General features: G+C 39.5%; 1 protein-coding gene across 1 annotated transcript; it reads right to left on the bottom strand.

Moving 5' to 3' along the window:
• Window positions 1-514: 514 nt before the first annotated feature.
• On the bottom strand, window positions 515-9,263 carry LOC112398477 (beta-defensin 115). Its single transcript, XM_024743054.1, has 3 exons — window positions 9,170-9,263; window positions 1,147-1,317; window positions 515-531 (listed from the first exon to the last, which is right to left on the bottom strand). Exons 1-3 carry the CDS (start codon window positions 9,261-9,263, stop codon window positions 515-517), a joined length of 282 nt encoding a protein of 93 aa, XP_024598822.1.
• Between the last annotated feature and the right edge of the window lie 4,552 nt (window positions 9,264-13,815).

Genomic DNA, 13,815 nt, shown 5'->3' with positions numbered 1-13,815 from the left:
TTACATATGTAAAGTGCTTAAGACAAGGCCTTGCACACAGTAAGTTCTCAGTAAAATTTGAGGGTTTTTTTGTTGTTTAGTTAGTTAGTTTTCTTGTTTTACTGTTTTCCCCTTCCACTTGTTTGGGACTGGTAATTGTTTTTGTTTTTGTTTTTTTTTTAACATCTTTATTGGGGTATAATTGCTCCACAATGGTGTGTTAGTTTCTGCTTTATAACAAAGTGAATCAGTTATACATATACATATGTTCCCATAACTCTTCCCTCTTGCATCTCCCTCCCTCCCACCCTCCCTATCCCACCCCTCCAGGCGTTCACAAAGCACCGAGCTGATATCCCTGTGCTATGCGGCTGCTTCCCACTAGCTATCTACCTTACGTTTGGTAGTGTATATATGTCCATGCCTCTCTCTCGCTTTGTCACAGCTCACCCTTCCCCCTCCCCATATCCTCAAGTCCGTTCTCCGGCAGGTCTGTGTCTTTATTCCTGTGGGACAGGTAATTGTTGTCTCCTGGTCAGAAGGCATGCCAATCTTTTAACAGCCAAGAGTGATCAAGGGGTTGGGGTAAGGGGCAAATTCCAAGAGTGAGACAATAAGGCAGAGCCTTGGGGTAAACCTTGAGCCAAAGAGGCAAAAAAAGATTTCTGGATCACACTGGCCTGTCTCAACAATCCAGGATGAGACAATCGATAAGAATGTGTGACCACGGTGGAATTTGCATTAGCCTGGAAAACTTCCACATTCAGAGACTTACAGCATCTAGTTAGAGGCTTAGGAATTCAGGATTCAGATTCTATAAAACTGGTTTACCATGAGAACTGATATCCCAGTCATACCCTGGGACAACCTAGGGATGTTAAGCTATAGAGGTTGTGGCTCACGGGCCTAATTGCTCTGCGGCATGTGGGATCTTCCCATACCAGGGCTCGAACCCGTGTCCCCTGCATTAGCAGGCAGATTCTCAACCACTGCACCACCAGGGAAGCCCGAGCATATATTTTTTAATGGATCGTGTAAGGACCCAGTATCCTTACCTACTAAAGATCTAAGGACCATGCAGGTGACCTGGATGGCAACCTTACTGACTCATTACAGTAACTGCCAAAACTCTCTTGTCAGAAGTCTTAAGTTGATACTTAGCTATACTTGCCATAGCCCTGTAGGTCATCTCTTCTTTCTTGGCAGGTTCTGATGGTTTATGCTTTGCAGGGATGCAACAAAGCTTTCTTAACCCACATTTTCTTTTCTTCTTCTCATTTTCTTTGCAATGCTTCCTGCACCTGCCAGTTCCATAACCACACTTTCTGGCCCATCCATCTATCAAAATAAACAAATACATGAAAAAGTAAAGACAATTATACTAAAGACATTGGTAATTGTAGTAATAATGGTTAGAACAAACTACTGGAGTGTAATGGCATTCTTGGGAATATCAAATAAAGCTGTGCATGTAGGATGCTTACTGCTGGTCTTGATATGTATTAGATATGAGTAGTTTTTGCCCTTCCTCCAACCAGATCTAATTGGACTTTATTTTTATGCTTAGGCTATTTCCATCTCCGTCATTTTTCAGTCTCACCAACACTGGTTCTTCCTTGTTCCCAAATCTACATGCTTGCCAAGGAATGAGACTATGCCTTCAATTACCTGTTTTTTCCCTCTGCATTCATTATTCACTCAACAGTGATTTTTTGAGCACCTACCATGTGCCAGGCACTGTTCTAGGTGCATGCCCCAGATGATGTCTGGAGCAGTACTTTGAACACTGAGTGATCAATTTGTATTGCTGATTGGCAGGCAGATGTTCTAAGCTCTACATAGGTCAATAGAACACAGAGTATAGACCCAGCTTCCTCAGCACATTAAGTTCAGTTGAGAGACCATAATACCTTGGTTTAAATTATGATTACCTTTACTTGTTTTTTCCTCCAAACTCCCCTCCTGGGAGATAACTCCCAATTTTTTCTTTCTCACTAGGATATCTGGACTGGAAAAAGATCAGAGTCAGGATGACTGCACTCCCTCATCTATTCCAATTGCCCTCACTGTAGTTTAAGGCAGGCTGAAGCCAACTCAGGGTTAGCCCATGATTATCTTCTTTTGCTTCTTTTGCTTCATGGCTCAGCAGCCATGGCTCATGAGCCCAGCCGCTCCGCGGCATGTGGGATCCTTCCGGACCAGGGCACAAACCCATGTCCCCTGCATCGGCAGGCGGACTCTCAACCACTGCACCACCAGGGAAGCCCTAGAAGATCATTTCTGAAGGAACTTCAAATGACAGAGGAGTAAGACGTGGAGATCACCTTCCTTCCCACAAATACATCAAAAATACATCTACATGTGGAACAACTCCTAGAGAACACCTACTGAATGCTGGCAGAAGACCTCAGACTTCCCAAAAGGCAAGAAACTCCCCACATACCTGGGTAAGGCAAAGGAAAAATGAAAAAAAACAGTCACAAAAGAATAGGGATGAGACCTACACCTGTGGGAGGGAGCTGTGAAGGAGGAAAAGTTTCCACACACTAGGAAGCCCCTTCACTGGTGGAAACAGGGTGGGCAGGGAGGGGAAGCTTCGGAGCCATGGAAGAGAGTGCAGCAACGGGGGTGCAGAGGGCAAAGCGGAGAGATGCTTGCACAGAGGATCAGTGCCGACCAGCATCACCAGCCTGAGAGGATTGTTTGCTCACCTGCTGGGGCGGGTAGGGGCTGGGAGCTGAGGATCAGGCTTCAGAGTTCAGATCCCAGGGAGAGGACTTCGTGAACACAGCCTGAAGGGGGCTAGTGCACCAAAGCTAACTGGGAGGGTGTCCGGGAAAAAGTCTGGAACTGCCTAAGAGTCAAGAGACCATTAATTTGGGGTGGGCGAGGAGAGGGGACTCAGAATACCACCTAAACAAGCTTCAGAACACCACCTAAATGAGCTTCAAAGATGGACGGGGGCCGTGGCTATCAGCGTGGATACCAGAGACTGGCATGAAATGCTAAGGTTGCTGCTTCAGCCACCATAAAGCCTGTGTGCAAGCACAGGTCACTATCCATAACCCTCCCAGGAGCCTGTGCAGCCCACCACTGCCAGGGTCCCTTGATCAAGAGACAACTTCCCCAGGAGAACACACTGCATGTTTCAGGCTGTTGCAACATCACATCAGCCTCTGCCACAGCAGGCGCTCTCTCCGTGTTCCATACCCCTCCCTCCCCCCAGCCTGAGTGAGCCAGAACTACCTACTCAGCTGCTCCTTTAACCCCCTCCTGTCTGGGCAAAAACAGACGCCATAGGGTAACCTAGATGCAGAGGCAGGGCCAAATCCAAAGCTGAACACAGGAGCTGTGCGAACAAAGAAAAGAAAGGGAACCTTTTCCATGCAGGCTCAGAAGCAGCAGATTAAATCTCCACAATCAACTTGCTGTGCCTTGCATCTGTGGAATACCTGAATAGACAACTAATAATCCCAAAATTGAGGTGATGGACTTTGGGAGCAACTGTAGACTTGGGGTTTGTTGTATATGACTGATCAGTTTCTGATTTTTATGTTTATCTTAGTATAGTTTTTAGCACTTGTTATCATTGGTGGATTTGTTTATTGGTGTGGTTGCTCTCTTTTTTTATTACTTTTTAAATTTTTTAATTTTAATAATTTAATTTCTTTTTCATTTTAATAACTTTATTTTACTGTATTTTCTTTCTTTCTTTCTTTCTCTTCTCACTTTTCTTCTGAGCCATGTGGCTGACAGGGTCTTAGTGCTCCGGCTGGGTGTCAGGCCTGAGTCTCTGAGGTGGGAGAGCCGAGTTCAGGACATTGGTCCACCAGAGACAACCCGGTCCCATGTAATATCAATTGGTGAAAGCTCTCCCAGAGATCTCTGTCTCAACGTTAAGACCCAGCTTCACTAAACATCCAGCAGGCTCCAGTGCTGGACACCACATGCCAAATAACTAGCAAGACAGGAATACAACCCCACCCATTAGCAGAGGGGCTGCCTAAAATCATAATAAGTTCACAGACACCCCAAAGCACACCACAAGATGTGGTCCTGCCCACCAGAAAGACAAGATCCAGCCTCATACATCAGAACACAGGCATAAGTCCTCTCCACCAGGAAGCCTACGAAACCCACTGAACCAATCTTATCAACTGGGGGCAGACACCAAAAACAATGGGAACTACGAACCCACAGATGGCAAAAAGGAGACCCAAAAACACAGTAAGTGAAGCAAAATGAGGAAACAGAGAAATACACAGCAGATGAAGGAGCAAAGTAAAAACACACCAGACCAAACAAATGAAGAGGAAATAGGGAGTTTTGTAGCAATACAATTCTACCTCAAGAAACAAGAAAAATCTCAAATAAACAACTTAATCTTACACCTAAAGCAATTAGAAAAAGACAAAAAACAACAACAAAGTTAGCAAAGGAAAAGAAATCATAAAGATCAGATAAGAAATAAATGAAAAAGAAATGAAGAAAACAATAGCAAAGATCAATAAATCTAAAACCTGATTCTTTTAGAAGATAAACAAAATTGAAAAACCATTAGCCAGACTCATCAAGAAAAAAAGGGAGAGGATTCAAATCGAGAGAATAAGAAATAAAAAATGAGAAGTAACAACTGACACTGCAGGAATATAAAAGTCCATGAGAGATTACTACAAGCAACTATATGCCAATAAAATGGACAACCTGGAAGAAATGAACAAATTCTTAGAAAAGCACAACCTTCCGAGATTGAATCAGAAAGTTATACATAATATAAACTGACAAATCACTAGCACTGAAATTGAAACTGTGATTAAAAATCTTCCAACAAACAAAAGCCCAGGACCAGATGGCTTCATAGGTGAATTCTATCAAATACTTAGAGAAGACCTAACACCTATCCTTCTCAAACTCTTCCAAAATGTAGCAGAGGGAGGAACACTCCCAAACTCATTCTACGAGGCCACCATCACCCTGATACCAAAACAGAACAAACATGTCACAAAAAGAAAACTACAAGCCAATATCACTGATAAACATAGATGCAAATTCCTCATCAAAATACTAGCAAACAGAATACAACAGCACATTGAAAGGATCATACACCATGATCAAGTGGGGTTTACCCCAGGGATGCAAAGATTCTTCAATATATGCAAATCAATCAATGTGATACAACATATTAACAAATTGAAGGAGAAAAACCATATGATCATCTCAATAGATGTAGAAAAAGCTTTCAACAAAATTCAGCACCGATTTATGATAAAAACCCTCCAGAAAGTAGGCACAGAGGGAACTTACCTCAACATAATAAAGACCATATATGACAAATCCACAGCCAACATTGTTCTCAATGGTGAAAAACTGAAATCATTTCCTCTAAGATCAGGAACAAGACAAGGTTGTCCACTCGCACCACTATTATTCAACATAGTTTTAGAAGTTCTAGCCTCAGCAATCAGAGAAGAAAAAGAAATAAAAGGAATCCAAATCAGAAAAGAAGAAGAAAAGCTGTCACTCTTTGTAGATGACATGATACTATACATAGAGAATCCTAAAGATGCTACCAGAAAACTACTAGAGCTAATCAATGAATTTGGTAAAGTAGCAGGATACAAAATTGATGCACAGAAATCTCTGGCATTCTTATACACTAATGATGAAAAATCTGAAAGTGAAATTAAGAAAACACTCCTATTTACCATTGCAACAAAATGAATAAAAAATCTAGGAATAAACATACCTAAGGAGACAAAAGGCCTGTATGCAGAAAATTATAAGACACTGATGAAAGAAATTAAAGATGATGTAAATAGATGGAGAGATATACCATGTTCTTGGATTGGTAGAATCAACATTGGGAAAATGACTCTACTACCCAAAACAATCTACAGATTCAATGCAATCCTTATCAAACTACAAATGGCATTTTTCACAGAAGTAGAACAAATAATTTCACAATTTCTATGGAAACACAAAACTACTGTTGGTGGGAATGTAAATTGATACAGCCACTATGGAGAACAGTATGGACCTTCCTTAAAAACTACAAATAGAACTACCATATGGCCCAGCAATCCCACTACTGAGCATATACCCTGAGAAAACCATAATTCAAAAATAGTCATGTACCAAAATGTTCATTGCAGCTCTATTTACAATAGCCAGGATATGGAAGCAACCTAAGTGTCCATCAAGAGATGAATGGATCAAGAAGAAGTGGCACAAGTATACAATGGAATATTACTCAGCCATAAAAAGAAATGAAATTGAGTTATTTGTAGTGAGGTGGATGGGCCTAGAGTCTGTCATACAGAGTGAAGTAAGTCACAAAGAGAAAAACAAATACTGTACGCTAATACATATATATGGAATCGAAGAAAAAAAAAAAAGGTCATGAAGAACCTAGGGGTAAGATGGGAATAAAGACACAGATCTACTAGAGAATGAACTTGAGGATAGGGGAAGGGGGAAGGATAAGCTGTGACAAAGTGAGAGAGTGGCATGGACATATATACACTACCAAACGTAAAATAGATAGCTAGTGGGAAGCAGCCGCATAGCACAGGGAGATAAGCTTGGTGGTTTGTGACCACCTAGAGGGGTGGGATATGGACGGTGGGAGGGAGGGAGATGCAAGAGAGAAGAGATATGGGAGCATATGTATATGTATAACTGATTCACTTTTTTATAAAGCAGAAACTAACACACCATTGTAAAGCAATTACACTCTAATAAAGATGTTAAAAAAATTTTAAATGTATCTAACTTTTGACTCAGTAATCCACTTAGGGAATATCTACTACAGAAATAAAATTATCAGCCTGTAAGAAAGTTAAAAAAAAAAAAAAGAAAGAAAAGAAGTATAGCTGTCACTGTTTGCAGATGGCATGATACTATACATAGAGAATCCTAAAGATGCTACCAGAAAACTAATAGAGCTAATCAATGAATTTCGTAAAGTAGCAGGATACAAAATGAATGCACAGAAATGTCTTGCATTCCTATACACTAATGACGAAAAATCTGAAAGAGAATTTAAGGAAACACTCCCATTCACCACTGCAACAAAAAGAATAAAATACTTAGGAATAAAGCTATCTAAGGAGACAAAAGACCTGTATGCAGAAAACTACAAGACACTGATGAAAGAAATTAAAGATGATACAAGTAGATGGAGAGATATACCATGTTTTTGGATTGGAGGAATCAACATTGTGAAAATGACTATACTACCTAATGCAATCTACAGATTCAGTGCAATCCCTATCAAACTACCAATGGCCTTTTCCACAGAACTAGAACAAAAAATTCCACAATTTGTATGGAAACACCAAAGACCCCAAATAGCCAAAGCAATCTTGAGAAAGAAAAACGGAGCTGAAGGAATCAGGCAGCTGGACCTCAGACTATATATACTACAAAGCTACAGTAATCAAGACAGTATGGTACTGGCACAAAAAACAAAAATATAGATAAATGGAACAGGATAGAAAGCCCAGAGATAAACCCATGCACATATGGTCACCTTACCTTTGATAAAGGAGGCAAGAATATACAATGGAGAAAAGACAGCCTCATCAATAAGTGGTCCTGGGAAAACTGGACAGCTACATGTAAAAGAATGAAATTAGAACACTTCCTAATATTGTACACAAAAATAAACTCAAAATGGATTAAAGACCTAAATGTAAGGCCAGACACTATCAAACTCTTAGAGGAAAACATAGGCAGAACACTCAATGATGTAAATCACAGCAAGATCCTTTTAGACCCATCTCCTAGAGAAATGGAAATAAAAACAAAAATAAACAAATGGGACCTAATGAAACTTAAAAGTTTTTGCACAGCAAAGGAAACCATAAACAAGATAAAAAGACAACCCTGAGAAATGGGGAAAATATTTCCAAACGAAGCAACTGACAAAGGATTAATCTGCAAATTATACAAGCAGCTCACGCAGCTCAATACCAAAAAACCAACAACCCAATCCAAAAACGGGCAGAAGACCTAAATAGACATTTCTCCAAAGAAGATACACAGATTGCCAACAAACACATGAAAGGATGCTCAACATCACTAATCATTAGAGAAATGCAAATCAAAAGTACAGTCAGGTATCACCTTACCACTCAGAATGGCCATCATTAAAAAAATCTACAAACAATAAATGCTGTAGAGAGTGTGGGGAAAAGGGAACCCTCTTGCACTGTTGGTGGGAATGTGAATTGATACAGCCACTATGGAGAACAGTTTGGAGGTTACTTAAAAATCTAAAAATAAAGCTACCATATGACCCAGCAATCCCACTCTTGGGCATATACCCTGAAAAAATCATAATTCTAAATGAGTCTTGTATCACAATGTTCATTGCAGCTCTATTTGCAATGTCTAGGACATGGAAGTAACCTAAGTGTCCATCGACACATGAATGGATAAAGAAGATATGGCACCTATATACAATGGAATATTAGCCATAAAAAGAAATGAAATTGAGTTATTTGTTTTGAGGTGGTTGGACCTAGAGTCTGTCATACAGAATGAAGTAAGTCAGAAAGCGAAAAGCAAATATCATATGCTAACACATATATATGGAATCTAAATAAAACAAAATGGTTCTGAAGAACCTAGGGGCCAGACAGGAATAAAGACGCAGATGTAGAGAATGGACTTGACACAGGGAGGGTAAGCTGGGACAAAGTGAGAGAGTGGCATTGACGTATGTACAATACCAAAGATAAAATAAATAACTAGTGGGAAGCGGCCACATAGCACAGGGAGATCAGTTCAGTGCTTTGTGACCACCTAGAGCTGTGGGATAGGGAAGGTGGGAGGGAGATGCAAGAGGGAGGGGATATGGGGATATATGTATACGCATAGCTGATTAACTTTGTTATACAGCAGAAACTAACACAACATTGTAAAGAAATTATACTCCAATTTAAAAAAAAAAGAAAAGAAATCCTGGACTCTGCTGATGTTTACCAGGTTCCCCTATGAGAAGCACCATCATGGTCAAGGTTACAGTCTGCCTTTACAATGGGGTATATTCATTATAAGGCTTTTCACCAGATCTGTACCATCCCTCTGAGCTGTTCTCATTCCCATACATGTTTAGTTTTCCAATGATTCTATGAGTTGAACCCCATTGTTACTCCTTTTTCCCTCCTCTCCATGATCTCGTTACCTGGGGAAGCCTGAGTCAGGACCACAAGGACAGCTAAGGCCAGGAACAAGAGTTTGCTATATCCAGAGAGGGGTGAGGAACCATCCAGCAGCATACTGATTGTGCTAGGGAGGGGAGGTTTTCACTCTGTGTTTTATTGACTTGGGTAGGGCTGAGTCACAGACAATAAATCAGAGAAGGACAGAATGTTCCACTACCCAGGACATCAACCTATAGGTCAGCAATGTAAATTGATCATCCAGTATTGAGTCCTTCTCTTGACATCATCTGGGAAGGTGGAAGGCATTAGCAGAGGACATACAAGTCCTGCAAGTCTGTGGCATTGTGGAGAGAATGGACCCACTTTCCAAGAAGCCTTTCCCACTCCTCTCCTTGGGCAGTTGAGCCCCCTCCCTTATATTCTCACAGCCTCTGTGCTTCCTTTTTTCTGTCATAATGTTTATCATGATAAGTTGGAACTAAGCATTTTTCTAATTTATCTCCTCTATTGGATGACACTGGCAACTTTTACAGACCACGAGACCTCTGAAAGTAGGGACTGGCTATGATTTCTTTACATCCAGACTGTGCAGTGAACACTTGTTGAAAACAATGAATGAATAAATGCATTATGGTATTCCCTTATAGCCACATAGATCTTAGAATTGGCATTTCTCAGTTAAGAAAATGCAGGCCCACAGGGTGGAAGAGAATTGTCTAGAGTTACACTATGGGCAAGAAAGAAAAGACTGAGAGCCCTCATAACCCAACTCGTAGTCCAGCTCTTTTTAACTGCATTTTTCTCCTTATTACCTACTCCAAATCCTTGATATTAGTGCTTTGAGGCCTTTCTTGGACTCTGGCTCCGAAGAAGGGAGCAACAAAGACGGTATAGAAGGGGGCATCCCTTGGCTCCTTCAGGACGTCTGTCTGTGAGTCCACTGGATTTTCTTTTTTGACTCGTTGGTATGTCTTATGGCTGTTTTACATCTTTTAATACGTCCAGTGTTCTTCTATTATACTCTCTTCTTTGTGAAGTTGGCAGGTGTTAGGGGCAGCATGGTGGGGTTCATGAAGTCTTTTTCCCTTGATATCCAGATAGCATGTTGTCCAGGAAAGCAGTGAGCATCGAGCCACCCACTGAATCTCACTGTCTCTCAGTAACTGTGATAAAAACTTTACATACTTGACCCCTTAGAATCCTCACAGGATCCCTGACAGGTAGATGCGATATGCTCAGGGTTTCATAGTGTTTAGAGTGAAGTATGGATTTAGATCTGGTTTACCTGTCCCCAGAGCATATGTTCTTTCTATCATCCCAGAGGATCAATGTCTGAGTAATGAAGGAAGAAGAGGCCCATTTAACCTGAAAAGCAGTAATGGGCTGAAGAGAGTTATAGTTGTTATCTTCTGAAAAGGCATGTTCTATGCAAGCCTAGAGGGCAGAACTAAAAGTTCTGGGTGGAAACTGCGGGGGAGCAGGTTTAAGCTAATTGGAAAGACCTCTGATGATCGAAGTCATCCAGAAACAATTGGACAGTCTGGGAGAAGTGGTGGCTCCCAATGTCCAAATGCTGCAAACTGAGTCTGTGTGACCACTTCTCTCAGATTCTGTAGGAAGCACTGCTGTGTTCGCTGGATATGGATCTATTTACTAGGCACAGTTCTAGGCACTGGGTCTAAAAGGAGAAGAGAGCAATGTCCTGCCACTCTGGTTAGGGAGAGAGACAACAAACATATAATGCCAGATGGTGACGTGTACTATAAAGAAAAATAAAGCAGGATAAGGGATACAGAATAATATGATATATGGGGTGTGTGTGTATTTTGAACAGGTTGTGCAGGGAAGGACTCTCTGAGGAAGTGATATTGAGTAGAAAACTACATGTACTGAGGAAGTGAGCCACATGGATATCTAGAATCTCCAGGCAGAGAGAACAGCAAGAGCAAAGGCTCTAAGGAAAGAAAGTGCTAGATGTGTCAGAAAGAGCAAAAGTCAAGTGTACCTGCAGTAGAATGAGTTGAGGGGATGAATAAAAGAAGCAAGAATCATACAGGCAGGCAGAACTATAGTATGTCAGATCTTGCAGGTCTCTATTAAGTACTTTGTAATTTATTTGATATATGATAGGGAATTGTGACTTACATTTTAAGAGATCATTTAAATCTGAAAGTTTGTTTTTGTCCTTTTGCCTGTAAGACATCACTTTCTCCATCTGTGAAAGTAAAGTATTTGGGCTAAACAAGTGTTTTCTGGAATGTGCCACTGCCCATGTCACTGGCAGTATGTGTTTTTCATAACTTTTATTTTAATGCTTATTTGAGAAAAAAAATCACTAGACCTTGATCTGGTGATTTTACAGATAACATCACTTAGGATGTGATCAAATACAGATTTAAGAAAATGGTCTGTTGGTTTCTATAAAAAATATTAAGTAAATAATTTTACAGCTTATAGATGATAATGCAAAAAAATTGTAAGATGATAAATAAATGGCTAAAGTTCGGGCTACAAAATTGAAAAAGATCATTCTTTGGAAGAGAAAACTGAAGGCCAGAGAGGTCAGTCAACTTTCTGAAGGCCACACAGCTGGTAAGCCATGGAGTCAGGAATGGGACTTTAGTCCACCTGACTCCAAAGCCATTGCTCCTTACAACAGAGAATATTGTCTCACCAAACACATAAGTCTGTTGGCTGTAATTATGTCTTTATTTATTTATTTTATTAATTTTGGAATTATTATAGATTAACAAGAAGTTGCAAAGATAGTAAAGAAAATCTGTGTACATTTTACCCAGTTTCCCCAAATATTACATTTTGAATAACTATAGTACAATGTCAAAACAAGGAAACTGACATTGGTACAATTTATATGTATATTTCAATGTCATTTTTCACAGGTGTTGATTAATGTAAGCAACAGTATGCAAAACTATTCAATCACCACAAAGATTTTCTTTGTGCTGCCCCTTTATAGTAACACTCAACCCCCTACTTCCTTAGCATCCCTAACCCCTGGCAACAAACTATCTTTTCTCCATCTTTCTAATTTTGTCATTTTGAGAATGTTATATAAATAGAATCATACAGAATATGACTTTTGAGATCACTGTGCATATCAATAGTTTGTTCCTTTTATTGCTGCATAATATTCCATAGTATGGATGTACCGCAGTTTATCTAACCATTGACATATTATAGAACATTTTGGTTGTTTCCAGATTTTGGTTATTACAAATAAAGCTGCTATAAACATTTGCATACAGGTTTGTTTGTGAACATATGTTTTCATTTCTCTGGATAAATGCCTAGGGGTTTGATTGATGGATTCCATGATATTTGTAAATTTAGGTTTTTAAAAGACTGCCAAACTGTTTTTCAGAGTGCCTGCACCACTTAACATTCTCACCAGCAATGTGTGAGATTCAGTTTCTCCTCATCACTGTGTGATACTGTCATGGTTTTTAATTCTAGCTATTGCAATAGATATGTAGTACTATCTCATCTTGTTCTTAAATTGCATTTCCCTGATTGCCAGTGATGTTAAACATCTTTTCATGTACTTATTTGCCATCCACATATCATCTTTGGTGAAATGTCTTTTCATTTCCCCACTTTCTAAATGTTATAAACTCTATATATGAGTTCTTTGTTGGATATTTTTTTGTAAATAATATCTCTCAGTCTATGCTTTTTCTTTTAATCCATTTCATATTTTTTAATTCATTGCCTCACATAGTTATTTGTTTCTTTTTTGTGGTGAAAACAAGATCTACTCTTTTAGCAAATTTGAAGAATACAACATTGTTAACTATAGAAACATTGTTGTACAATAGATCTTCAGCACTTATTCATCTTGCATAACTGAAGCTTTGTACCACTGGCTGACATCTCCCCATTTCCCCCTCCACACAGACCCTGGTAACCACTGTCTACTCTCAGCTTCTATGAGTTTAAATATAGAGATTCCTCATACAAATGAAATCATAAAGTGTTTTTCTTTCTTCATCTGACTTATTTAAGTTAGCATAATGTTTTTCAGGTCCATATATGTTGTCACAAAAGGCAGACTTTTTTCTTTTTAAAATGCTGATTAGTATGCCACGGTGTGTGTGTGTGTGCGCGTGTGTGTATACATACGTCTTCTCTTTCCATTCACCTGTCGACAGACATTTGGGTTGTTTCTATATCTTGACTATTGTGATAAATACTGCAATGAACATAAGAGTGCAAATATCTCTTCAAGATAGTGATTTTATTACATCCACCAGTGGGATTGCTGTATCATATGGTAGCTCTGTTTTTAATTTTTTGAGGAAACTCCATACTGTTTTCCATAGTGGCTGTACAATATTTAATAATACTGCTTTCCATCAATGAACACAGAGTATCTTTCCATTTATTTGTGTCTTCAATTTCTTTCCACAGTGTTTTATAGGAAAAATATTCTCTGACATAAATTGTAGCAATGTTTTCTTAGGTCAGTCTCCCAAGGCAATAGAAATAAAAGAAAAAACAAACAAAGGAGATCTAATCAAACGTATAGCCTTTCACACAGCAAAGAAAACCACAAATGAAACAAAAATTCAACCTGTGGACTGGGAGAAAATATTTGCAAATGATACAACTGACAAGGGCTTAGTTTGCAAAATATACAAACAGCTCA

This window comes from Neophocaena asiaeorientalis, unplaced genomic scaffold (assembly GCF_003031525.2).
Source record: "Neophocaena asiaeorientalis asiaeorientalis breed wild unplaced genomic scaffold, Neophocaena_asiaeorientalis_V1.1 scaffold82, whole genome shotgun sequence".
In the NCBI taxonomy this organism is placed as follows: domain Eukaryota; kingdom Metazoa; phylum Chordata; class Mammalia; order Artiodactyla; family Phocoenidae; genus Neophocaena; species Neophocaena asiaeorientalis.
This window is presented reverse-complemented; position numbering and strand designations above follow the sequence as displayed.